General features: G+C 39.0%; 1 protein-coding gene across 6 annotated transcripts in view; it reads left to right on the top strand.

Annotated features, from left to right (window-relative positions):
* Positions 1 to 26,923, top strand: part of TAF1 (TATA-box binding protein associated factor 1) — an 83,237-nt gene extending 56,314 nt beyond the window's left edge. For 3 of the 6 annotated variants that reach the window (XM_065914966.1, XM_065914967.1, XM_065914969.1), the window contains exons 33-39: positions 8,860 to 8,927; positions 9,459 to 9,575; positions 13,120 to 13,245; positions 14,018 to 14,116; positions 14,377 to 14,533; positions 15,088 to 15,265; positions 18,461 to 20,360. In XM_065914966.1, the coding sequence (XP_065771038.1) occupies positions 8,860 to 8,927; positions 9,459 to 9,575; positions 13,120 to 13,245; positions 14,018 to 14,116; positions 14,377 to 14,533; positions 15,088 to 15,265; positions 18,461 to 18,680 (965 nt within the window). In that variant the 3' untranslated portion in view covers positions 18,681 to 20,360. Of the gene's footprint in view, positions 1 to 8,859; positions 8,928 to 9,458; positions 9,576 to 13,119; positions 13,246 to 14,017; positions 14,117 to 14,376; positions 14,534 to 15,087; positions 15,266 to 18,460; positions 20,361 to 23,522 lie in introns of those variants that run through there. The other 3 variants (XM_065914970.1, XM_065914973.1, XM_065914971.1) reach the window with 2 other exon arrangements.
* Positions 26,924 to 27,458: the final 535 nt, after the last annotated feature.

Below are 27,458 nucleotides of genomic sequence, written 5' to 3' on the forward strand. Positions count from 1 at the left end.
TCATTCTTTTTAATGTATTCCATAGCATATATTTGTATCATATAATATATGTATATATTGATAATATATATACATATATTTGTATCATAATTGATATCCTTGTACATTTGTAGGAAATTTTGATAGATGTTCTAAAATTGTGTTCTAAAAGGGTTGCACCTATTTATAATAAAAATGACAGTGAAGGAGAATGTCTGTTTCCCTACAACCTTTCCAGCTCTGGGAATTATCAGTGTTTTAAAATCTTTGCCAAATTATGTCTATAAAATTCAAGTATATAACTTACACTGGAATTTTCCATAATAAAAAGTTACATGCACATTAAAAAAAATCAAACCATATAAAATTGTATAAAGTGAAAGGGAAAAATCTCCCTGTCCTTCTCCTTTACCCATCCCGTTCTCCAGAGTACCATTGGGTTTGGTGTGAAGCATCTGGGCCTTTTTGGTACATACCATATATTTTTTTCTTTTTTACAAATGAAAGCATATATTTGGTTGTACAATTTTTACTTGACATTGTTATGGACCATTTTTCATTCATCTAAGTATGTGATATTGATTAAGTAAATTCTGTTTCTATATGACTCAAAAAGGCAAAAGAATGAACTATGCAGCATTATGAATGCTTCAGAAAAAAGTTGAATTTCTACTTTGCTTTTAAAACTGCTATGGCTGCTGATTATGGATAACAGTATGGAGATTCCTTAAAAACTAAAAATAAACCTGTTTGCAAAGCAGAAATAGAAACACAGACTTAGAGAACAAACATATGGATACCAGAGGGGAATGGGGGGAAGGGCTGGGTGGGATGAATTGGGAGATTGGGATTGACATATATACAGTATTGATACTATGTATAAAATAACCAATGAGAACCTGTATAGCACAGGGAATTCTGCTCAATGTTCAGTGGTGACCTTAAGTGGGAAGGAGATCAAAAAAAAGAGAGCATATATATATACATATAGCTGATTCATTTTGTTGTACAGCAGAAACTAACACAACATTGTAAAGCAGCTATATTCCAATAAAATTTTTCTTAAAGGAAAAAATTAAAAAAAGAAAAAATAAAAAGAAAAAATAAAAATAGAGTTACCATATGATCTAGCAGTTGTACTCCTAGGCATTTGTCTGGAAAAGATGAAAACTCTAATTCAAAAAGATATATGCACCCCAGTGTTTATGGTAGCACTGTTTACAACAGCCAAGACATGGAAGCAACCTAAATGTCCATCAACAGATGAATGAATAAAAAAAGAATTTACACACACACACAATGGAATATCACTCAACCGTAAAAAAGGATCATATGATACTACTTATATGTAAAATCTAAAGTGATACAAAAGAACTTATTTACAAAATAGAAATAGACTCACAGACATAGAAAACAAACTTACAGGGCTTCCCTGGTGTCCCAGTGATTAAGAATCAGCCTGCCAGTGCAGGGGACATGAGTTCAATCCCTGGTCCAGGAAGATCCTACATACCATGGGGCACCTAAGCCTGTGCACCACAACTACTGAGGCTGCATGGTCTGGACCCTGTGCTCTGCAATAAGAGAACCCACCACAATGGGAAGCCCATGCACCATGAAAAGAGAAAGCCTCTCGAAGCAGCAAAGACTCAGTACAGTCAATAAATAAATAAAACATTTAAAAAAGAAAACAAACTTACAATTACCAAAGGGAAAAGGTGGAAGAGCGGATAAATTAGGTGTTTGAAATTAATAGATACACATTGGTATATGTAAAATAGCTAAATATCAAGGATCTAGTATATAGTACAGGGAACTATTAATATATTCAATATCTTATAAAAACCTATAATGAAAAAGAATCTGAAAAAGAATGTATATACATAAATGAATCACTTTGCTGTATACCTAAAACTATCACAATGTTGTAAATCAATTATACTTCAATTAAAAATATGCTGTGAAAAAATAAAAAAAAAATAAAAATATGCTGTGGCTTCTACTATATATAAAAAAGGTACAAGGATATATTGTATAGCACAGGGAACATTAGCCAGTATTTTATAACTAAAGGGAATATAATGTATAAAAATTTTGAATTACTATGTCATACACTTTAATATAAATCACCTATACCTCAATAAAAAATATGTGGGTGTCTACATATATAGTATGGAGAAGGAAATGGCAACCCACTCCAGTTTTCCAGGCAAGGCCTGGAAAATCCCATGGACGGAGGAACCTGGTAGGGTACAGTCTATGGGGTCGCAAAGAATCGGACACGACTGAGCGATTTCATATTAAACAAAAAACTGTGGCTGAAGTAAAGGAAGAATGCCCAGTGGTAATTGTCATTTGACATTTCTGTGAGAATATTTATTTGTTGTTCAAGAATTCAGGTTCTGCTTAAATTTGACAAGGAGTAGACATATGATGTCCATAACTTATTAGTCCTCTTTTCTGATGTACTGTATTGAGCTAGTAAATAGTGATATAGCAGTCTGTTACAAGGCAACATCTCACTGAAAGTCCTATGCTTATGGTGAGTGAGATATTATAATATGCTGGTAAACAGATATGCACCAGAAAATGTTAAGGCTTCAACAAAGCCCACATTTTCAAAAACATTGTTTGGGAAAATAAAGATGATCATTTGTTAAAAGAAAAAGGAGACATGGAAAAACAGGCTTTCTTTTTAGCCTGGGAGTTTTTATAATGTATTTTCAAGGCAATGTGTTTTCTGTGGTGCTAGGAGAAACAAAACAAGACCTTGTTACCATGAGGGTTATAAATCAATGTTAACTTCCCTCATTTATTCTATATAAGCTATTATAGTTGGTATCATGTAGAATTAGGTGAGGGCTTCCCAGGTGGTGCTAGTGGTAAAGAACCCACCTGCTTATGTAGGAAACATAATGAGATATGAGTTCAATCCTTGGGTCAGGACGATCCCCTGGAGGAGAGCATAGCAAACCACTCCAGTATTCTTGCATGGGAAATTCCAGGGACAGACGAGACTGGTGGGCTACAGTCCACGGGCTCGCAAAGAGTCGGACACAATACACACACACACAGAGTTAGGTGAAGAATATAGAAGAAAAATGGGCATAGAAAGACTTAATGGCCTAAATCTAATAAGTGATTGCTGTAAGCTCCATGGAAGCAGAAACCATGTCTGTTTTATATCCACAGTGTTTAGGAAAATGCTTCGCACATAGTAAAGACTCCATAACTATCTATTGAATGAACTAATGGCCAGAGAAAGAGGCGCAATACTAAGAAAAATTGGAGAGTGGTGCTGTAGAAGCACAAGTTTAGAGAGTTTCAAGGAAGAAGTGAATGTCAATTGCAAATGTAACATGGTACTGCTTGGATTTAGTCTGAAAAATATTCAGTGGATTTGGCAGTTAGCATAGTTTGTGTATATGTTATATTCTGTGAAGCCATGAAAGGACATCAAGGATAAGGACTTATGTCTTGGCTTTTGTCTTTTTTTTTTCTTAATCTTTGTATCATCAGAAGCTGGCACTGTACCTGGCTGATAGCAAGTACTTAAAAATGAAGTGTTAAGATGTTATAAATTTTACGCTACAGGAAAAGGTGTTTTGAATTGTCTGTATTGTTCTTTTTCTGATTGTAGAAATATGAGATGAACGGGTTTAGCCAAGGTTATGTGTATATTTTTTAAGTTGCTAAACGGAATGGTTCATTTGGAGGGGAAGTATTTTAACATTCTTTGGGACTTTTTATCAAGTAGGTCCTGAATGTAAATCCTTCCCATGTCCAGTGAGATTTATTATCCCAATTCCCCTCTGGATAGTTTCTAGCTTCTTGAGTTTCTAGTCCAGATTCTGAGTTTTGTTACTCTGGTTTGAGAGCTCAAACATCTTATCTTGGAAACTAAACATCTTAATCTGCATTTGATCTTAATGTAAAGAGCCTAACTACAGTCTGCAAGATTAAATTCACTTCTCTTTTTACCTTTTCTGGACCTGGGTGTGTGTTTGTAGCTCAGTTGTGTCCGACTCTTTGCAACCCCATGGACTGTAGTTTGCCAGGCTTTTCTGTCCATGGAATTCTCCAGGCAAGAATGCTGGAGTGAGTTGCCATTCCCTTCTCCAGGGGATCTTCCCAACCCAGGGATCAAACCCAGGTCTCCTGTATTGGCAAACTCTTTACTGTCTGAGCCACCAGGAAAGCCTTTTTCTGGACCTAATTTGAGATAAATATCTGTCTCAGATTTGAGAGAGCCCAAGCCTATCTTTAGGGATCTGTTGATTGTGCATAATTGAATTTAGTAATTCTAGTTTCTTCAGGAATTAGCTGTGCAGATTTTTTTTCTTTTTAAATCTGGCACTGATTTTTTAAAGCTTTCTACTGCTACTGAGATTTTATTTTTTAATTTTAATGATTCACATTGCAACACATGCATGTCCCCCACACTGTTATGCTTGTTTTGACACAATGCTCATCTTTTTAGGAGGAAAGTTATTTTTAGTATTTGTGGAAATGTTCTCAAAGGAAATGTGAGCTTGAGAGTGATTACAAACCCCCTTCTCTTGGTTGTGCAGGACTGCTAACTCAACTGGTATTTTTTCTCTGAAACGTTTTAGATAGCAGTAATACTTGTTTGCTGTCTCACTACTAGAACTACAAAGCTTATAGCTTTCCTTTCTTCTCCTGACATTACTAAAGAGTGAAATTAACTTAGAAATGACAAAAGGAATTTTCTTTGATTTTAGTAAAGTATCAACTTTCCAAAGCTGTCACTGGAATTATCACTGTTTAGGGACATTTGAATTTGAATTACATATGATTCTGTAGGCCACTGCCAGTCCTTATGAATGAGGCAAAGTATAAATATAAATATATTTGTTTACATTTGCAGCTGCTTTGCCATGATTACTAAATAAGGAGAGAGAAGAAAAACAAAACTTTTCTTTTTTGCAAACAAAAATAACGTTTCTTTTTTGCAAATGGGTCACTTGTTCTCTTGTAAGGCACAGTGTTAATTCATAGACAGCCTTATATTTCATATTCATTTTCATGCCATTCTGGGAATTATTCTTGCTAAATTCTGATTTTCTGTATAGTAATTCTTTAGGGACTGGGAAATTGAAACTCAGTTTCTATTTACTCTCTTCTCCCCCACAACAGCCCCAGCATCTTTATTATTCCTGCAGAGGCCTTGTTGTCTGTGTATGTCTTTTCATTGGATGACTCTTTTCTTACTAAGCTGTGAAACCTAAAGCTGATCATCCTACTTTTAGTAAGCACTTGATTACTGCAGACTATAGAGCACAATTTTTAGCTTTATGGAGGTGGTTATGGACCCCTTTGAGAATCTGATGGAAAAGCGTGGATCTTCTACTCAAAAAAATACATATTACATACAAAATTCTGTTTGCAGTTTCAGGGGGTTCATGGATCTCTCATTACCACCCCATTCAAGAATTTCTGGTATAGGTATAGATATCTGGGTATTTTTATCCTTTTTTGGTGGTGGTAGCAGTGGTTTGTCAACTCCGCCACCATCTTTCATCAAAAATACTTCAGTGCTGTGGAGCTCTGCTCAATGTTGTGTGGCAGCCTGGATGGGAGGGAAGTTTGGGAGAGAATGGATACATGTATATGTATGACTGAGTTCCTTCAGTGTTCACCTGAAACTATCACAATATTGCTAATTGGTTATACCCAATACAAAATAAAAGATTTTTTAAAAAAACATTAAAAAATATTCATTGTTACTTTTCATATATGTAGAGTTCAGTAGCTGAAATACTTGTAACTCCTGAGAGCATGGACTGTCAAAAACTGAGAACAGACACAGCTAGTAATCAAAACACATAGAGAAGTGTGTTAGCTATATAAATAAGTATATTTTTTATATTCTGGAGTATTAGTGGATATTTCTTTAAGTTATGTGTTGCAAAGAAAATGGGGAATGAAGAAGTCACATCTTTAAAGTGGTTTAAGGGAGAAAACTTTGCAAATGTATAAAATTTTTCCCTGCACTATAAATGAGAACATTGAGATATTGAAAGGGTTGGTTTATGTTTCAGTTTCAAAACTGAAGAGCTGAATTCTTAATCTGTAGGCTGGAATTTTAGCGATGAGTCAGGTTCTTGTAGGTGTATGAGCCAGGATACTGCCATAAGCTGCTGATATACTTGCTCAGTAAAGGAAGCCTGTGACTTGTATGCAGCCTGTTTTCTCTAGCATCATGCATTTCTAATCAGCATGAAAGCTTGTATGATAACTTTTGCAGTCTGTCTCCATCAGTATTTTGAGGACCAACCTACTGGTGGCTTTAGGAGATTAGAACTCAGAAACTTCAGCTGTGGACTCCTATCTCTCAAAACTATTCCTGACTGTGAGCCAGCTCTGGCTGTCTTTATGTCCTGAATATCTTTTAGTTGACTTAAGTTTTCCTTCTGGTTTGGCACAGGCAGCTTGTGTGAGGACACAACTTTATTTTACATCTTTTATGAAGAATAGATGGACCTACGCTGTGAGAAATTTAATCTGAAGTGAACTTATTTGTTTCTATAAAAAGTATAAAGTGTTAGTTGCTCAGTCATGTCCAGCTCTTTGCAACTCCGTGGACTGTAGCCCACCAGGCACTTCTGTCCATGGGATTCTCCAGACAAGAATACTGGAGTGGGTTGCCATTTCATTCTCCAGGGGATCTTCCCAGTCCAGGAATTGAACCTGGGTCTTCCTCATTGCAGGCAGATTCTTTACCAGCTGAGCCACCAGGGAAGAATAGCTTAATAACAATACTCAGAGTAGTTATGTAGTTATGGCACGAAAATGTCACATGGGGTCTATTTTTTATACTATACATCCTGATAAATAGTAGGTTTAATTCAAGGATTACCTCCTCTATGAAGCCTTTCCTAATTCTTCTTTCCCTCTTCCATCCCAGCATTGGTCACTTCCTCCTCTATGCCTCTACTAAACCCTCTTAGGTATTTTTTCACTGCGTTGTATCACCTCATTTGTTTATAGTCTGTCTCACCCAGGTAGCTCAAACGGTAAAGAATCTGTCTTCATTTCAGGAGACCTGGGTTTGATCCCTGACTTGGGAAGATCTCCTGGAGAATTCCATGGATAGAGGAGCCTGGCAGGGTGACAGTCCATGGGGTTGCAAAGAGTTGGACACGACTGAGTGACTAATATACACACTGTGCTAGACCATAAACTTCTTGAGGATATAGTCTGTATCTTACTCATGTCTGTGTATTATGCCTGGCACCTAGAGGTGCTCAAAAATGTTTTATAAATGAGGAGGTAAATAAATAGTATATTAAAGAATATTATAGAGCATTTAAGACAGGGAATAACAACTCAGATGCCTTCAGGCTCCAGACATAAACAAACAAAGCAGACCTGGTAGGGACTGTGTGAAACACTTGCCTTATCTAAAAGGGGCAGCTGCTACTCAGATCCAGCCCATTGGTGCTTCGTGAGAATGCTGACTGTGTGTTGCCACCTTTTAATTTTTTGAGAGAAGCCAGACATTTGGGTTTTTATATGAAATCTCTTGATTGTTAAATGTTGCCAACTAATTAAGCTCTTTTTAAGCTTTTAATTGAGATATAATTTACGTACAGAAAAGTGTATGAGTACATAGCTCAATCCATTTTCACAGACTGAAGTGATTTTTAAATTGAAGTATAATTGACCTACAATATATTAGTTCCAGGTATATAATGCAATAATTTGATATTTTTTCACATCACACTTGAACTGATTTTTTGTGAGTGAAATAAAAACTGGATTGACCTGTAAGCCACCAATTTACAACTTATAACAAAATCTGTATGGGGAACTGTGTAGTTTGGTTAAGAATCACCCAGTTGGTTAACTGTCTTAAAGAGACACATCTGTCAAATGCAGTGTGTGGACCTTATTTGGATTATAATTCCAAAAAAAGAGCATTTATAAAACAATTGGGGAAATGTGAATGTTGACTGGCCATTTAATGATATTAAAGAATTATTGTTAGCTACCTTAGGTGTAATATAGTTTTTTTTTTTTTTTTTTAATTTTAAAAAAACATTCATTTATTTATTTGGCTGCACTGGGTCTTAGTTGTGGCATGCAGGCTCTTCGTTGCAGCACATGAGGTCTAGTTCCCTGACCAGAGATCAAACCCAGGCCCCATGCTTTGGGAGCATGGAGTCTTAGCCGCTGGACCACCAGGGAAATCCCCAGTAGATGTTTTTTTAATAGTTCTTACTGTGTTTTATTTTTTAGAGCAGTTAGAGCAAAATTGAACAAAAGGTACAGAGTGTTCCCATGTACCCTGTGCCCCTACATGGGTGCACAGCCTCCCCTGTTATCCACATCCCCCACTAGAGTGATACATTTGTTACAACTGATGAATCTACATTGATGAATCTACATCATTAGCACCCAAAGTCCATAGTTTGCATTAGAGTTCACTCTGGGTATTGTACCTTTTGTGGGTTTGACAGATGTATAATGATATGTATCTACCATTATAGAATCGTCCATGATCATTTCTTTTAAAAAGTCCTTTAAGACACATATTGAACATGTTATTTATGGATGAAATGCTAGAATTTGCTTCAGGATAATTTGGGAAGACTGTGAAAGTTGGTGTGTAAATGAAACAAGATTGACCATCTATTGATAATCGTTGAAGATGGGTAAGAGGTACATGACAGTTCATTATGTTAGTGTCTCTGGTTTTGTATGTGTTTGAAATTTTCCGCCTCCAAAATTAGAGCAAGAGTCCAAGTTAAAGCTGAAGCATGATTTTTTGGACCTAGGGCAAGGGGACACCACTGCTGGTGACAGGAAGTGCATTTCTGGAGCTGAAGTAATGACATTCTCTTTTTTCATTTATAGGGCCTGAAAGTCAATATACTAAGACTGCTCAGGAGATTGTGAACGTCTGTTACCAGACACTGACTGAGGTAAGTGAAAAAGAGGAGTTCCCTGTAGGATCTAACTTTTTGGAATCCTTTTGTTCCCTAGGGCTGAGGGAGGCCTTCTCTGCCTATCCTTTTTTAAAATGTAATATTCCACCCCAACCCTCAACCCTCAACTTCCCTGCTTTATTTTCTTACCCAGCACTAAATGTTTTTAATAAGCTGTATAATTATTTACTTTATTAACATATGTATCCTGCCACTAGAATAGAAGCTTCATGAAGACAGGGATTTTTTCACAGGCTGCCATCACTTTAGTAAGTTCATCAGAAAGTGGTTTTTATAAACATATTTTTCTGTGCTCATCTTTTAACTTTTTAAATTATATTTATCTTTAATTGACTGATGATTACTTTACAATATTGGTTTGATTTCTGCCATACGTCAACATGAATTCGCCAAAGATGTACACGGTCCCCTCCCTCTTGAACCTCCCTCCCACGAAGACAGGGATTTTTGTTTGCTGCTCAATATCTAAAACACATATTGAATGAATTCACTACTTTTCTTTCTCAGTATGATGAGCATTTGACTCAACTTGAGAAGGATATTTGTACAGCTAAAGAAGCAGCTTTGGAGGAAGCAGAATTAGAAAGCTTGGACCCAATGACCCCAGGGCCTTACACACCTCAGGTAAGTCTGAGGACTAGAAACTTCCTCTTACAGTTTTCTTATTGATTTTGGAAATTGGGAGCATGTTAACAGATGTGTTTACTGAGATACCCTTCTTCTCTGTCCTTCCTCTTCATATGCCTTTCGTGTGCTTTCTTGTCTTCTCAAAGGCTAAGGTGAGTGAGGGCCATGGGTCTTGGTAGCCTTGTTGAATCCAAAAGAGACAGGTGTGGGATGGATGTATGAATGGGGTGGGGTCTTAGTTGTTTAGGCAGTATTTAGGAATACCAGACTCCTGACTACCATGGCCAAAGGCATCCTCTTGAATCCCTGGAGTTCCTTTGCCCCCAGCATTGGGGTTCTGTGTATGCTATGCTAAGTCGCTTTAGTCGTGTTCAACTCTTTGCGACCCTTTGAACTGTAACCCACCAGTCTGTTCTATCTGTGGGATTCTCCAGGCAGGATTACTGGAGTGGGTGGTCATTTTCTCCTTCAGGGGATCTTCCTGACCCAGGTATCGAACCCGCATCTCTATATCTCCTGTGTTGGCAGGTGGGTTCTTTACCACTAGCACCACCAGGGAAGCCCCATTGGTGTTCTATGACATCCCAAGAGTATAGACATGGGCCACATTATCCCCTCTGAAATATCTTAGTATAGCTCAGATGTCACCCATTTTCCTGGATTGACTTCCTCTCCCTGTAAATGAAAAAGGTTATGTTTATAATGTTCTTAAATTTCCATGTCAAAGACTAGAGAGCAAGATTAATAAGAAATTTTTAGTCTTTCTGATCTGACCCTTGAATATACTAAGAGTATTTCATCTATACTGTACTCTTAGAGGGCCAGCATATTTGAAGACTAGGACTTAACCGGACTATAACTGTGTTGGAGGCACTATGGTAAAGTGGAAAATACATGAAGTTTGGTCTAAAACAGTCCTGAGTTTGAGTCTTAGCTCTGCTGCTATCTAGCTTTGTGAACTTGGGAAGTTGAACCCTCTAATCCAGTTTCCATTTCTCTAAAATGTACTTTTCAAGATTTTTGTAAACATTAAATGATGCCATTTGCCTAGCACACAGTAGACATTCAGTAAATATTTATTTCCTTATCTGTATGAAAGTCATCTACAGGGTTCTCAGAGGTTCTTTCAAATTTAACCAAATATTTTAATGCAAGTTTCTCCCAATTTCCACTGGAAAACTTTTTCATTCTGTTCAGGTTTCACTCTGAACTAATAAATGCAGCCTGTGTGATCTCTGTTGGATAATTGCTGTCTATATCTCATTCATACAGTCTCCCTATCTATCTTTTACTATCTCTTTCACCCTAAAACCTAGGTCACTGAGGGGCCAAATACAAAGAGCCCTAAGATACTTCCTCCAGGCCCAGAACAAGGAAAAGCTCTAGGAGTATGTGGGCAGATTGGGTCAAGGGGGCTTGGGTGAGTGATGTTCCCCAGGAAGGTCCTATTTGCTAATAGGCCCAACAACTTCCACAAGACCCTTTCTGGTAAGTTAAAGCCTGGGTTTTAGCCATCATTCTTCAGGAGAGTCTAACCACTGAGCGACACATGGTTTGCTCTGGTCTATGACAGCATCAGTCTAGCCCTGTGGTGAGTCCTTCCTCTCCCATACTGTCTCAAAAATGGCTGAGGAAAACCTGGCAACTGTGCTCCCTCCTGAGCAGTAGCTGTTTGGTGCTGTGAGAGGGTCTCCTGGTAAGAGTAGGATGTAGGTATTGCCTCTTCATTATTCCAGTTCACTCTCTTATCATTGCCTTCACTCATATATACACATTTAGTAAGCCCAGTTCATACCTCTGAACATGAGGAAGATGCATGTGAGTGATTGTTCTTACTTAATATTACTTTCAAACCCAAATTCTATTAAATATTAAAATGTGTGTAAGTTTAACCTGTCATAATACAATTTTGTTGTGTAGAAATATGACAGTAATCATACTTTACTTCCACCTCTAAATGGGTGGTAATAAATGTATTTTCACTCAACTATTTCTACCCAGCTTATATTGCACTATACATTCAGCTTGACATGTTATCTAAAATTGCTTGCTTTATATTTTCCCACATAGTGTTTCATTCCCTAATTTTCTCTTCTTTTGTTCCACAACTACTTTATCTGCACTTGTAATCCTTTTGAATTCAGTTTTTCCTTTCTCCAGAACCCTGTTCCCATTCAGCCTTGTTTGTTTGCTTTAAAAACAAAACCAATAGCAAAGTAACATATGTGGGTTCTTTGTTAATAAAAGTAACATGTTCATTGCGACAAATTGGAAAACATACAGAATAAATAAATTACTTAAAAATCAAGTCCACCACTGAGAAAGAACCAAACCACTGTGAACATTTTGGTGTGTTTCTTCAAATCTGTAATGTGCATGTGTGTGCATTTATAATGTGAAATTGGTCATCATTATTTTGTGTCTTGTTTCCACTTCACATTATATTATGAGCATTTTATTTCATTAAATGGTCTTTGAAGACATTTTTAATAACTGCATGATATTTCTCCCCTCAGCCAATTTTTAGAGAGCCCTTTTCTAAATGAGCAGGCTTTGCCAGCCTGTTAAGTTTTAGTCCCTCCTGCCCTCCTTTCCCAGGTGGTGTTAGTGGTAAAGAACTCACCTGTCAAAGTAGGAGACATAAGAGACTCGGGTTCAATCCCTGGATCAGAAAGATCCCCTGGAGGAGGGCAACCCACTACCGTATTCTTGCCTGGAGAATCCCCATGGACAGAGTAGGATCTCAAAGAGTCAGACACGACTGAAGCTACTTTGCACGCCCTCCTTTCACTGAATAGTCCATTTGCTAAATCCCTCTTCACTTTAGGAGAGGGAAGAGGGACGGGAGCTATAATTTTTTGACTGCCATGCATGGGGTAAGGAGCATATATACACATCTCTTAATTTTCCCAACAACCTTGTGAGGTGCACATTACCATCCATGTTTTAAAGTTGAGGAAACTAAGACTTAGAGACATTAAGTTATTTGTTTAAGTTACTCAGCTAGCAAATGGTGGAGCCAGGACTCAAACCTAGGGCAGTTTACTCCAAAGTCCATGGTTTTTCACCATGCTATTTTGCCTCATATTATCCTCTGGTGAGCTCATAAGCTATTACCCCTTTCCATGTTCTGGTTGGAATTGACATTTCTTTATCCCATTTTAGATGTCTCTACACCAAAACAGTCAGAATAGCAGTGGTGTGGAGCCCTGGACCTAAAAACAATAAGACCACGCTTAGAAGAAATTAAGGTTATTGACCAGAGAGGCTATTAGGACACAGAATTGTCCCATAGCTTGGATGCTTTTCTGCTTCAGGCTTCTGATCATATACATCAGATGCCTCTATGCTAGAATGAGCAATATTTGTGAGATCCCCCAAAAGTTGCCCATAAAGCTGTGTCAAAACTATGTTGTTTTTTTTTCCTTAAATGGATTGTTCTGCATGACCTTTTTCTACAGTGAGCGCTCTAAAGGGGAGTTCTCTGAATTTTTTACTCCCTTTACTAAATAGAAGCTAAGTTGTATGATTTGTGCCACAGCCTCCTGATTTGTATGATACCACCACATCCCTCAGTATGTCTCGAGATGCCTCTGTATTTCAAGATGAGAGCAATATGTCTGTCCTGGATATTCCCACTGCCACTCCAGAAAAGCAGGTGACACAGGTAGGATAGTCTTTTTCTCTTAGTGAGATTGGTAGTATGCTTGGGGATGGGTGAGTGATGGTGGTGATATATGACATGCGTCAAGGATGATGATCAGACCCCTTGGCCCTGGGAGTGAAAACCTGGAAATGTGATTTCAAGGTGGGATGGTGGCAAATCACATGACTGGCTTGTCTTCTGTCATCATGGGCAGAGTCAGGCACAGCAGAACTTAAGACACAAGTGTGAAAAGTGTGTGAGGCATCAGAGTAGCCTGACTGGAAAGACCAGCTGCATTCAGAGACATAGTTCAAAATAATTGCCATGCTACTTTACTGTACATGTGTTATCAAAGTTGTTTTTAAAATTAAGTTTTTTAAATTGGCCTTTTCTAGAGGTATCAACAGATACTCCTGATCTGAAGCCAGAATTCTTATCAGCTGATCTCGGTCAAGGTTCCACTGGCGAGTGCAAAATCCAGGAGGGTTTTTCTGTCCCAAAGAGTCCAACACAAGCTAGGGAAAGCTTGTTTAGAAAGGAAGTCTCCTTGTGATGCTATACTAATAACAGACCAAGGACCTTCCTATTCTTTGGGTTTAATTTTTACCCTACCTGTGATTTCCAAAGCATGAATGGGGGAAAATACACATGCTTTGAGCTGTGTAACAGCCCCTACTAGCTGTGGGGTTGGCCGGGATATCAGGGAGGAGCATCTGTCCTGGGTGAGAGCCCCTGGTTAACTCCTCCTACCGGCATGTCCCTCAATGATGTGCTATTTGTGTTCCTTACTCAGATGCACCAGGGCCGAGGTAGGCTGGGCGAGGAAGACTCTGATGTAGATATTGAAGGGTATGATGAGGAGGAGGATGGGAAACCTAAGACAACAGTCCCAGTGAGTATGCTTACAGAAAGCTTATGGTTACATTATACCTTTATATGGTAGGTGCCCCAGAAGTACAGGACAGGCCAAGTCCCCAGGTGATACCATAGGGTCTCTATAGTGAGGCCCAGTATGACTTTAATCCGTGGAACCAGCTGACCAAATCTATCCACCAAATTTATTTAACATCTTGCAAGGCAGCAAGGGGGTGGCTGGTGGTGGCTTCTGGTCTCTTAGTTGATCAGTTAATGGACTCAACTGGTCTCATTTAGGAATGTGAAGATGCAGATGGTGATCTTGCAGACGAAGAGGAAGGAACTGTGCAACAGCCTCAAGCCAGTGTCCTGTATGAGGATTTGCTTATGTCTGAAGGAGAAGATGATGAGGAAGATGCTGGGAGTGATGAAGAAGGAGATAATCCTTTCTCTGGTACATAGCTCACCATAGCACACTCAGGGCTCAGAGGAAGCTCTGGGCCACATACACTGTTACCAAAAGCTGTTCTTTTATTGAAGTCCCATTAATAGACCTCAGGGTGCTAAGCATTCACTCATAGGATGATTAAATTCTTTGGTCTTAGAAGAGATGAAAAAATACAGCATAGGTAGAAAAAGATGACAGTCAGAAAAGCAATACCAAAGCAGCAAGTTTGATTTGAATACTTGATAAAAATGAGAAAGATGTGTTATATGTGGCATTAGGGAAAGAAAATTAAGAAAAAAGAGATGTTTTGTGAATTAATTGCAGTGGTAGGGGGAGAATATAGAAGGAGATGATAGGGGAAAAAACCAGATTGCACTGAAATGGTTTTTTGATTTATTTTCCAAACTATAAATCTTGTCAATGTTGACCCTAGGCAGTCCTCTGAGGTGAAGAGTCCAGGCAAGATACCTGTGTAGATGCATGGGATTAACTAGTTCTGGAAGACTAAGCCAAAGATGTTAATTCTGTCAAGCTTATCTCAGGATTTCTCTCTTTTATAGCTATCCAGCTGAGTGAAAGTGGAAGTGACTCGGATGTAGGATCTGGTGGGATAAGACCCAAACAGCCCCGCATGCTTCAAGAAAACACAAGGATGGGCATGGAAAATGAAGAAAGCATGATGTCCTATGAGGGAGACGGTGGGGAGGCTTCTCATGGTTTGGAGGATAGCAATATCAGGTAATCGATAGCAACATGCTACGGGAGCTGTGGCATCAGTGCTCAGCTATGATGTCAGAGGGCCCAGCATCATATTACTTTCATCCATCAAACATTGCTTGAGCACCTACTAGGTCCAGGCACTATGCTAGGTCCTTGGGGATACACAAAGGAGCAAGACATATCCTGCCCTTGAGGAGCTCATAGTCTAGTGGAAGAGACTGATACAAAATCATTGCAATACAGTGTGAGAAGAGCTGTATATCGTAAGTTTAGTACAAAGTGCCAAGTCACACTGAGGAGAAGGAAGTGTCTCACTTTGCTTGGAGTAATCAGGGAGTGTCACAAATGAATAGAAGTCTGCTAAGTATATAAGTGTTAGCAGGTGAGGAGATCCTTAGAGGTGGAACAGTATGTTCAAAGGCCCAGAAATATAGCAGAAATTCCAGACCAAAGGGAAGTTGTTGAGTTGTGACTCTAGAAGCAGCAAGGGATTATGTTGTTAGAGGACCTTAACTGGTGTGCCAAGACATGTGGATTGTGGTTAATGAGAATCATCACTTTAAGGAAAAGAAAGTAACATCAAGTTTATGTGTTAAATAACTCTAGGCCAATGATTGGGCTTCCCTGATAGCTCAGTTGGTAAAGAATTGACCTGCAATGCAGGAGACCCTGGTTCGATTCCTGGGTTGGGAAGATCCGCTAGAGAAGGGATAGGCTACCCATTCCAGTATTCTTGGGCTTCCCTTGTGGCTTAGTTGGTAAAGAATCCTCCTGCAATGTGGGAGATCTGGGTTCGATCCCTGGGTTGGAACGATCCCCTGGAGAAGGGAAAGGCTAACCACTCCAGTATTCTGGCCTAGAGAGTGCCATGGACTCCATGGGGTCACAAAGAGTCAGACATGACTGAGCAGCCTTCACTTTCACTTTCAGGGCAATGATAAAGAAATTCAACTAGGATCTGTTAGGAGTGGAGGAAAGGGAAGGGACATATTTAAGAGCTGTTTAGAGGACAGATAATTTGGATTTAAGAGGTAAGGAGATTAGATACATAATGAATGGGAATGTCATTGACATAAGAGGGAAAACAGGTATTAGATGGAGTGGGAAAGGAGGCAAAAAATGAATTTGTCTTTGGATACGTTAAGATGCATATGATACATCTAAGCCAAAGGTAATCTAGCAAGCTTCCCTGGTGGCTCAGACCAGGGAAGAATCCACCTGCAATGAAGGAGACCCAGGGTTCAATCCCTGGGTTGGGAAGAGCCCCTGGAGGAGGGCATGGCAACCCACTCCAGTATTCTTGCCTGGTGAATCCCCATGGACAGAGGAGGCCTGGCGGGCTACAGTTCATAGAATCACAAAGAGTCGAACATGACTGAGCAATTAAGCACACATCCATCAAACAGTTAAGAGTCTTAATTAATCGAGTAAATATTTGTTACAAGTATAAAAGCAACTAGGATGTTATCCCTTCCTTCAAGGAGTTCAGTTTAGTGGGAAATCTAAAACAGGCAAACAGATGATGATCACAGTGTAACATGAAAAGTACTGTGATAGGAAACCACAGGATTTTTCTGGGGCTTGGGTAGGAGTGGAGTAGGGGAGCTGGTTAGAGAAACTGAGCTGAATCAGAGTAGGAATTAGCTAAATGAAGAAGAAAGGGAAGGGCATTCCAGAGACCAAGAAGAGCATGTATGAACACACAGAGACATGAAACACTTCTCAAGAATACAAGTAGCTCAGTGTGGTTGGTGCTTTTCATCATGATCCGTGTAATACAGACAGTTTAAAGATGTAGGTAAGGGCCAAATCATGAAGGGCCTGAGAATTTTGGGCAGACATTGAATGAGAGTAGTATGATCAGATCTGTATTTTAAAAAGATTGCTCTCTACCCCAGAAGAAAGATGGACAGAAACCATGAATTAATTCACAGAAGAAATGCAAATGGCCAATAAATTATGAAAACTTAGCTTTCCTAAGAATCAAAGAAATGCAATAAAACAACCAAGTGTAATTTTTTAGCTGTCAGATGGGCAAAGATTAAAATGAATAATAATGTCCAGTGTTGGAAAAGACGTGAGTAAAAGGATATTCAGAAACCACTGGTTGGTAATATTAATCGAAAAAATGGGGTAGATGAGAGAGGTATAGCAATTTATCTTACAAATCAGAAACTTAAAAAATGTACATCCTGTTTGGCCTCCCGGTTCTATATCTAGGGAGTTATTCCATGGGAATAATAAAATAACCTTCATCAAGATGTTTGTACAAGGATGTTTATCACAGCATTGTTTCTAATAGTGGAATAATTGAAGACAGGTTAAATGTTCTAGTGAGAAACTGTGAAATAAATCATGTTACAGCCACACAGTAGAATACCACACAGCTGTTAAAATGATGCTATCGATGTATGTTTATTGACTTGGAAAGATGTTCATTATAAACATTAGTGAAAAAGCAGATTCCTGAAGAGTATATAGAGCATTCCAATTTTGTAAATTAAAAAAAAATGTTTAAGCATCGAAGTAAACTACATAGAAAAAAATTTGGAAGGTCATATACCGAAAGATTATCTCTGGGTAGTAGAGTTATTGGTGATTTTTTTCTTTTTTTTCTGGTGTATATTCTAATTTTTTTTTAAACCAGTAAACGTGCATTACTTGTGTGATTTTTTTAAGTAAAATTAAGAATAAACAAACAAACAAAAATAAAGAGCACTCTGGCAGAAATGTGAAGAAATTAATTGGGGAGAGCAAGACTGGAAGAAGACTGATTGCAGTGGTGCAGGCCAGAGATCTCAAAGAACGAAGCCAAAGCAGGCAGAATAGGGCTGGAAAGATGGGGATAAAGGTGAGATGTATTGAAGAGGTAGAATCTTTAGGACTGTTGACTAATTGGATATGTAGATGAGTGAGGCTATAAGTAGTCGACAAACCTACAAGGCTTATCAGAGCATTTATGGCCATGTAAGCTGACAGTGTGTTGTTCAAGTGTAGGGGAGTTTCATTCAGATTCTTGTGTATATGAAGTTGGCAAGTTGATGTTTTAGAATAGGATCATTTTTCTCTCAGGTACCCATAGAACAGTTCAGAACCATTATTTTAGTGACCAGGGGAGGTGAGATGGGCTGATCCCTTGGTGGCACTGAGAACGGGACTGGTCAGCTAGAGGATGGTGTCCGAGCTTGAGAGATGACATGTTTCTTTTCTCAGTTATGGGAGCTATGAGGAGCCTGATCCCAAGTCGAACACCCAAGACACAAGCTTCAGCAGCATCGGTGGGTATGAGGTATCAGAGGAGGAAGAAGATGAGGAGGAAGAGCAACGCTCTGGGCCGAGCGTACTAAGCCAGGTCCAGCTGTCAGAGGACGAGGAGGACAGTGAGGATTTCCACTCCATTGCTGGGGACAGTGACTTGGACTCTGATGAATGAGGCTTCCTTTGGGCCTCCTTGGTCCGCCTTCCCTGTTCTCCAGCCTAGGTGGCTCACCTTTCCCCCATTTGTTTATATTTATTTGTTACAGTGTCTGATCCTGAAACTACCAAATTAATTAATACTGTAGCTTTTTAAAAAATAATAAGTATATGATAATAAATTAACTCTTCTGATCTTCCTAGGGCAGTGCCACCCTTTGATTTAAAACCAGGCAACCCCCTTCCCCTACCACTAACAAAAAGAGAGCACTCTCCTCCTTCTGCAGTGCTCTCCTTTAACTCTATTAATTGTTCTTGGTATCATTTTGTTCCTGGGGAAGGAAGAGATATTATGAAATAGCTAATAACTTTATGTCCTCTTGATGTATTAGAAAATTTCCAAGCATGATATCGTCTCAGTTTTCTAATTTGCAGGCTGTAACCATTGACAGCCCCCTGTTGGGACAGAGAATTGTGTTCTGGTGGACTCTGTGCCACACTAAAACCATAAACCTATTGGACAAACTGAACTGCCCATTATTTATTATTTATTTGATTATAAAATGGCCTTGTTCCTAAGTGGATTGGAGGCAAATAAATTATAAATCTTTGAAACAGCATATATGTCAGAAATGATATGTCGCCATGTAAATGTGTTCTGTCCCTCCTCCCCCCAGGGGAAATGGTAGGGAAATGGTAAGTTCTTTAGGGCAAAGACTATGTCTTCTGTTTCTTTTTATGCTCAGGATATGATTCTGTGCAGAGTAGGTACTCAGTAAATGTTCCTAGAATCATAAAATCCTCAACAGATTTATTATTAAGCATCTGCTCCATGATAAGCATTCTATCAGCTCCTTGGGATGAAAAATTAAATAAGACACATTCCTTTTATTGAAGGATCTCACCATTAAGTTGGGGGGAGGGGAGTGAAATTCAAAACATGTTAATAAATCATTACAGTACTGTAAGATAAGTGCAATTAAGCTAGATATAAAACATAGGAGAAAATAGAGGAGCAATCATGTCTGAAAAAGTCAGGGAAGTCTTCTTAGAGATAATTTTTAAGCTGACTCTTGAAGAATTAGTAGGAGTTTGCCAGATGGAAAAGTCCAGCCAGAGTGTCACATGAAGTGAAAAGGCCAAACTCCATGGCAAATAGCAGAGTGTGTTCCTTGTTTGTTTGTTTGTTTGTTTGTTTGTACCTGCCTTGTTCCATAAAAGATTTAAAGTGGTTTATGTTCCAGTGCCTCCATGCTGGAATGGCTCTAGGTGAGACTGAAAGATGGACAGGAAGCATATCATCAAGAGCTTTGAATTTGATGCTAATGAATGTGAATTTTATATTAGTGAGAAATGAAATGTTCTAGTGGAGTGATAAAATATGATTTGTGTTTTAGAAATTCTCAGTATATTGAATGAAGAAATAAATGGAAGAATCATGTGTAACAAGTGTGATCCCATTTTTGTAAATGATAAAACCACATGTATGTATTTATATGTGTTTATATATACTTGTATATGCAAAGGAAAAAGTCTGAAAGGATTTACACAAAATGGTTCACAGTGATAACCTCTGGGCAATGAGATTAGAGGGGAAGGTGCTTTATGCTTATTTGTATACTGGGTGGGGCACTGTGCTTTTATTTCTGTATTTGAATTTTTATAAGAACGTATTATTTTTGTAATAAAAATTTTTTAAAAGTAATTTCAGTGGTAGTGTGGAGAATGGTTTGGCAGGTGGCAAATGTAGTTGAACTAGGACTGTGGCATTAGGATAGGGAGGAAGGGGGTGAATTTGAGAGATATGTAGGGGACAGATCAATAGGACTTGATGACCAGTTGGCATTTGGGGGAGTGGAGAAGGAAAAATGGAAGGTGACTTCCAGAATTTTGGTTTAGGAGATTGGATGGGTACATGGTATTCATTCATTCATTCAGCATTTATTGAACCACTGGGCTTCCCAGGTGGCGCTAGTGATAAAGAACCTGACTGTCAATGCAGGAGACATAAGAAACCCACGGGTTTGATCCCTGGGTCAGTAAGATCCCCAGGAGGAGGACATGGCAATCAACTCCGGTATTCTTGCCTGGAGAATCCCATGAACAGAGGAGCCTGGCAGGCTACAGTCCATGGGGTTGCAAAGAATCTGGCATGACTGAGCCACTGAGCACAGACGAAGGTCCCAGAGAGCTCTATATGCAAAAGAATCTGGACTTAATCCTAAAGAGAGTAGGAATCTATTGAAAGATTTGGATAATTTTAGCAGCAGTTTGGGCTATGGACTATAGAATAGGACTGGATATGGTTGTGAGTCATTTAAGCAAAGTATGAGTCAGTTCTTATGCAAGAACAGGCAAAAATTTGAGAGAATTGAGGGGAGGTAGAATCTATAAGTAAGTGATTAAATGTGAAGGATATTTCAGTTAATTAGTGAAGAAACATTGATTGAGCCTAGTGAGCACCAGGCATTATTCTTAGTGCTCTGAATATGGCAGTGAATAAAACATACCTCCTTCCCTCATAGAGTTCTGGATCTAGTAGGAGAGGAAGATAGACAAGTGAATGAGAGTGAGAGAAGTACTCTGAAGACAAGGTGATATGAGAGGGTTTGGGGTGAAGGTTCTAATTTAATGGTCAAGGAAGACCTTGCTGAGTAGCTGTCATCGATGTATAAATAAACATGTGTTGCTGTCATAAAACATTTTTTAAAAGTCTGAAAAAGCAATGAAAGAACCAAGAAAGTTACTTTGAAAGACTGGCCAGAAGTATAAGGAAACCAGGACACACTTTTGTTATTGTTGTTCAGTTGCTAAGGTGGGTCCAACTCTTCGTGACCTAGTGGATTGCAGGCTTCCCTGTCCTTCGCTATCTCCCAGAGTTTGCTCAAACTCATGTCCATTGAGTCAGTAATGTCATCCAACCATCTCATCCTCTGTCTCCCCCTTATTTGCAGAAAGGTCAATCAGATAAAGACTGAAATTTGTCATTTGGACTTGGCAGTTGGTGAGCCTTGTGAAAATAGTTTCCTTGGAGTGGTGGGTGCAAAAACCAGATGGCAGGTGGTTGAAGAGCTGAATGTGATGCAGTAGAAACAGAGCTTGATTTGATTAAATAATAGCTGCCATTCACTTTGCCAGCTTCTTGTACAGAGAGCTCTTATCTGATCTCATTTGATCCTGAACCATCTGAGATTGGTGTTACTATTCCTGTTTTACTAATGGGGAAATTGGACTGGAGAAGGGTCACCTTTAAGACCAGAAAGATGAGTATTGGACAGAGAAGCAGTAAGAAGGAAACCATACCTCTGGGCATTTGTAGACCCTGGTAAGAAGTTTTGTCTGTATCTTGAAAGTAGTGGGAAATTTTTCAGTGGGAGTAGAATTGAGCTTGAAAAGGTGACCTCAAGATTGTGTTTCCAAAACATGAGTTCCATATCAGTGTAAAAATAGCCAGTCTTTTCCTATTGGTTGTTTAGTTAAGCTTCTTTGGCAATTCCAGGGTCTTAGGAATTATGTTGCAAATATTTGCTGAATACAATAATCTAATATTCCCCCCTGACTTTGAAGATAAATCACTGGTGTGCTTAAGGAACACTGATTCCTAGGCCCCAGTTCAACCTTCTTGAGTCACAATGGCTAGGGAAGGTTGGTGGTCTGTATAGTTTACAGATACCCCAAGTGATTCTTTTCTTTCCAAGTGGTTTTTCCCCCCACACCACATGGCTTGAGAGATCTTAGTTCCCTGTCATTGAGTCCCTAAGTAATGTATGACTTTTTGTGACCCCATGGACTGCAGCATGCCAGGGCTCCCGTCCTTCACTATCTCCCAGAGATTGCTCAGACTCATGTCCCTTGAGTTGGAGATGCCATCCAACCATCTCATACCCTCTGTCGCCCCCTTCTCCTCCCCTCAATCTTTCCCAGTATCAGGATCTTTTCCATAAGTCAGCTCTTTGCATCAGGTGGCCAAAGTATTGGAGCTTCAGCTTCAGCATCAATCCTTCCAATAAATATTCAGGACTGATTTCCTTTAGTACTGACTGATTTGGTCTCTTTGCAATCCAAGGGACAAACTCTCAAGAGTCTTCTCTAGCACCACAGTTTAAAAACATCAATTCTTCAGTGCTCAACTTTCTTTATGGTTCAACTCTCCCATCCATACATGACAGCTGGAAAAACCATACCTTTGACTAGATGAACCTTTGTCAGCAAAGTGAAGTCTCTGCTTTTTAATACGTTGCTAGGTTTGTCATAGCTTTTCTTCCAAGGAGCAACTGTCTTTCAATTTTATGGCTCCAGTCACCATCCACAGTGATTTTGGATCCCAAGAAAATAAAATCTGCCACTGTTTCCACTTTATCCCCATCTATTTGCCATGAACTGATGGGATCTGATGCCATGATCTTAGTTTTTTGAATGTTGAGTTTTAAGCCAGCTTTTTCACTTTCCTCTTTTACCTTCATCAAGAGGCTCTTTAGTTCCTCTTCACTTTCTGCCATTAGAGTGATGTCTTCTGCATATCTGAAGTTGTTGATATTTCTCCTGGCAATCTTCATTCCAGCTAGTGATTCATCCAGCCCAGCATTTCACATGATGTACTCTGCATATGAGTTAAATAAGTAGCAACATTCCCAAATTAATGCTATCCTCTGTATCAGCTGTTTTTAAAACAAGGGTTACATCAATATGGAAATAGGTGTTGCTTATTATAAATTTAAATTCCTGGGCTTGAAATGTTCATTTTTTAATATGCATACCTATAATTCTGATGCACATAGTCCTTGTAACAGTATTCATAATGATCCTTTGGTAAACCTAAGTGTTTTAGAAAAAATATAGAATTGCAATTTTTTAATTACAGGTCATTGGACAAGGGAATGGCAAACCACTTCAGTATTCTTGCCTTGAGAATCCTATGAACAGTATGAAAAGGCAAATAGATAGGACACTGAGAGATGAACTCCCAAGGTCGGTAGGTGCCCGATATGCTCCTGGAGATCAGTGGAGAAATAACGCCAGAAAGAATGAAGGGACGGAGCCAAAGCAAAAACAACACCCAACTGTGGATGTGGCTGGTGATAGAAGCAAGGCCTGATGCTGTAAAGAGCAATATTGCATAGGAACCTGGAATGTTAGGTCCATGAATCAAGGCAAATTGGAAGTGGTCAAACAGGAGATGGCAAGAGTAAACATCAACATTTTAGGAATCAGCAAACTAAAATGGACTGGAATGGGTGAATTTAAACCAGGTGACCATTATATCTACTACTCTGGGCAAGAATCCCTTCAAAGAAATGGAGTAGCCATCATGGTCAACAAAAGAGTCAGAAATGCAATACTTGGATGCAGTCTCAAAAACAACAGAATGATCTCTTTGTTTCCAAGGCAAACCATTCATTATCATGGTAATCCAAGTCTATGCCCTGACCAGTACTGCTGAAGAAGCTGAAGTTGAATGGTTTTATGAAGACCTATAAGACCTTTTAGAATTAATACCCAAAACAGATGTCCTTTACATTATAGGGGACTGGAATGCAAAAGTAGGAAGTCAAGAAACACCTGGAATTACAGGCAAATTTGGCCTTGGAGTATGGAATGAAGCAGGGCAAAGGGTAATAGAATTTTGCCAAGAGAACACACTGATCATAGCAAACACTGTCTTCCAGCAACACAAGAGAAGACTCTACACATGGGCATCACCGGATGGTCAACACCAAAATCAGACTGATTATATTCTTTGCAACCAAAGGTGAAGAAGCTCTATCCAGTCAGCAAAAACAAGACCAGGAGCTGACTATGGCTCAGATCATGAACTCCTTATTTCCAAATTCAGACTTAAATTGAAGAAAGTAGGGAATACCACTAGACCATTCAGGTATGACCTAAATCAAATCCCTTACAATTATACAGTGGAAGTGACAAATAGATTTAAGGGACTATATGTGATAGACAGAGTGCCTGATGAAATATGGATGGAGGATCGTGACATTGTAGAGGAGACAGGGATCAAGACCATCCCCAAGAAAAAAAATGCAAAAAAGCAAAATGGTTGTCTGAGGAGGCCTTACAAATATCTGTGAAAAGAAGCGAAGCGAAAAGCAAAGGAGAAAAAGGAAAGATATACCCATTTGAATTCAGCGTTCCAAGGAGAACTCTTGGAGAGATAAGAAAGCCTTCCTCAGTGATCAATGCAAAGAAATAGAGGAAGACAATAGAATGGGAAAGACTATAGATCTCTTCAAGAAAATTGGAGATACCAAGGGAACATTTCACGCAAAGATGGGCACAATAAAGGACAGAGATGGTATGGACCTAACAGAAGCAGAAGATAATAAGAAGAGGTAGCAAGAATACACAGAAGAACTGTACAAAAAAGATCTTCACAACCCAGATAATCACGACATCCTGGAATGTGAAGTCAAGTGGGCCTTAGGAAGCATGTCTATGAACAAAGCTAGTGGAGGTGATGGAATTCCAGTTGAGCTATTTCAAATCTTAAAAGATGATGCTGTGAAAGTGCTACCCTCAATATGCCAGCAAATTTGGAAAACTCAGCAGTGGCCACAGGACTGGAAAAGGTCAGTTTTCATTCCAATCCCAAAGAAGGGAAATGCCAAAGAATGCTCAAATTCCTGCACAATTGCACTCATCTCACACACCAGTAAAGTAATGCTCAAAATTCTCCAAGCCAGGCTTCAACAGTATGTGAACCATGAACTTCCTGATGTTCAAGCTGGATTTAGAAAAGGCAGAAGAACCAGAGATCAAATTTCCAACATCCACTGGATCACAGAAAAGGCATGAGAGTTCCAGAAAAACATCTATTTCTGCTTTATTGACTATGCCAAAGCCTTTGGCTGTGTGGATCACAATAAACTGGAAAATTCTGAAAGAGACGGGAATACCAGACCACCTGACCTGCCTCTTGAGAAATCTGTATGCAGGTCAGGAAGCAACAGTTAGAACTGGATATGGAACAACAGACTGGTTGCAAATAGGAAAACGGGTACGTTACACTCTGCTTATTTAACTTATATGCAGAATACATCATGAGAAACGCTGGGCGAGATGAAGTACAAGCTGGAATCATGATTGCCAGGAGAAATATCAACAACCTCAGATATGCGGGTGACACCACCCTTACTGCAGAAAGTGAAGAAGAACTAAAGAGCCTCTTGACGAAAGTGAAAGAGGAGAGTGAAAAAGTTGGCTTAAAACTCAACATTCAGAAAACTAAGATCATGGCATCCGGTCCGATCACTTCATGGCAAATAGATGGGGAAACAAGGGAAACAGTTACAGACTTTATTTGGGGGGGGGAGCTTCAAAATCACTGCAGATGGTAACTGCAGCCATGAAATTAAAAGACGCTTGCTCCCTGGATGAAAAATTACAACCAACCTAGACAGCAAATTAGAAAGCAGAGACATTACTTTGCCTACAAAGGTCCGTCCAGTCAAGGCTATGGCTTTTCCAGTAGTCATGTATGGATGTGAGAGTTGGACTATAAAGAAAGCTGAGCGCCGAAGAATTGATGCTTTTGAACTGTGGTGTTGGAGAAGACTCTTGAGAGTCCCTTGGACTGCAAGGAGATCCAACCAGTCCATCCTAAAGGAAATCAGTTCTGAATATTCATTGGAAAGACTGATGTTGAAGTGAAACTCCAGTACTTTGGCCACCTGATGCGAAGAGCTGACTAAAAAGACCCTGATGCTGGGAAAGATTGAAGGCAGGAGGAGAAGGGGACGACAGAGGATGAGATGGTTGGATGGCATCACTGACGTGATGGACATGAGTTTGAGTAGGCTCCGAGAGTTGGTGATGGACAAGGAGGCCTGGTGTGCTGCAGTCCATGGGGTCGCAAAGAGTTGGACCAACTGAACGACTGAACTGAACTGAACTGAATTATCAGGTACATAGTATTACAAATTTGCTTTTTGGTTCACAATAACTTGATATTCAAGGTTTTAAAAAATAATAAATTACCCTTAATGGTATGCATTTAATCTATCATTTTAAATGCTATGCATAAAGTGACAGTTTATATTACATATAAATTATAAATTCTGAAAGTTGTTTTAAATAGATGTGAGACTTTCAAAATCATTTCTTTAACATTTTGCCTGTATAGGTTTGGATTTTCCACATTTGAGGATCTCGAAGTGCTGTATTTTTCAGCCAACTCTATATTATAGCTTTTAAATAGCCATTCATCCTGATTTACAGAAAAGAAATGTGTGATTATATCCTGTCCTTGTAACTCTGTCACTTATACAGTACAAATAAGACCTTGTAATATTAACCAAAATTTTGACTCAATTATCTTTAAAAGTGGTCAAATAACAGAATAAGCAGAATTAAATCACATTTTAGTAGGCAGAGAGTATGTCATATTAATGATCACAAAACTATTCACTTTTTGCGTGTTTCCTTCTTTTGAAAACATGAATACTTTAAAGGGAGAAAATGGTTATGTGGGAAAGCTGGGGGCAAATAAATGCTCAAAACTAGAGAAATAGTTAAATACTTAGAAAGGAAAAAGAATTTGTCAATGAGAAGTGAAGGTTGGTTGGGTGCCAGATACATTTTGCTTCAGTTTTGACAACTGTACCAGGAGAAAGTATATTAGAAACTTTATTTTAGACAATTCACTTCTTAAATTTCTTTATGCTAAATTATGACAGTCTGCCTATCTTTGAAAATAACATCAGTTAAGTGCTAGGCACCTATGACCCTGAAGGCAAGAGTTTAAACCAGTCTTTTTGTTTCTTTGTTTCTTCCTCAAATACAGTGGGAG

Source organism: Muntiacus reevesi, chromosome X (genome assembly GCF_963930625.1).
Source record: "Muntiacus reevesi chromosome X, mMunRee1.1, whole genome shotgun sequence".
NCBI classification, from domain to species: domain Eukaryota; kingdom Metazoa; phylum Chordata; class Mammalia; order Artiodactyla; family Cervidae; genus Muntiacus; species Muntiacus reevesi.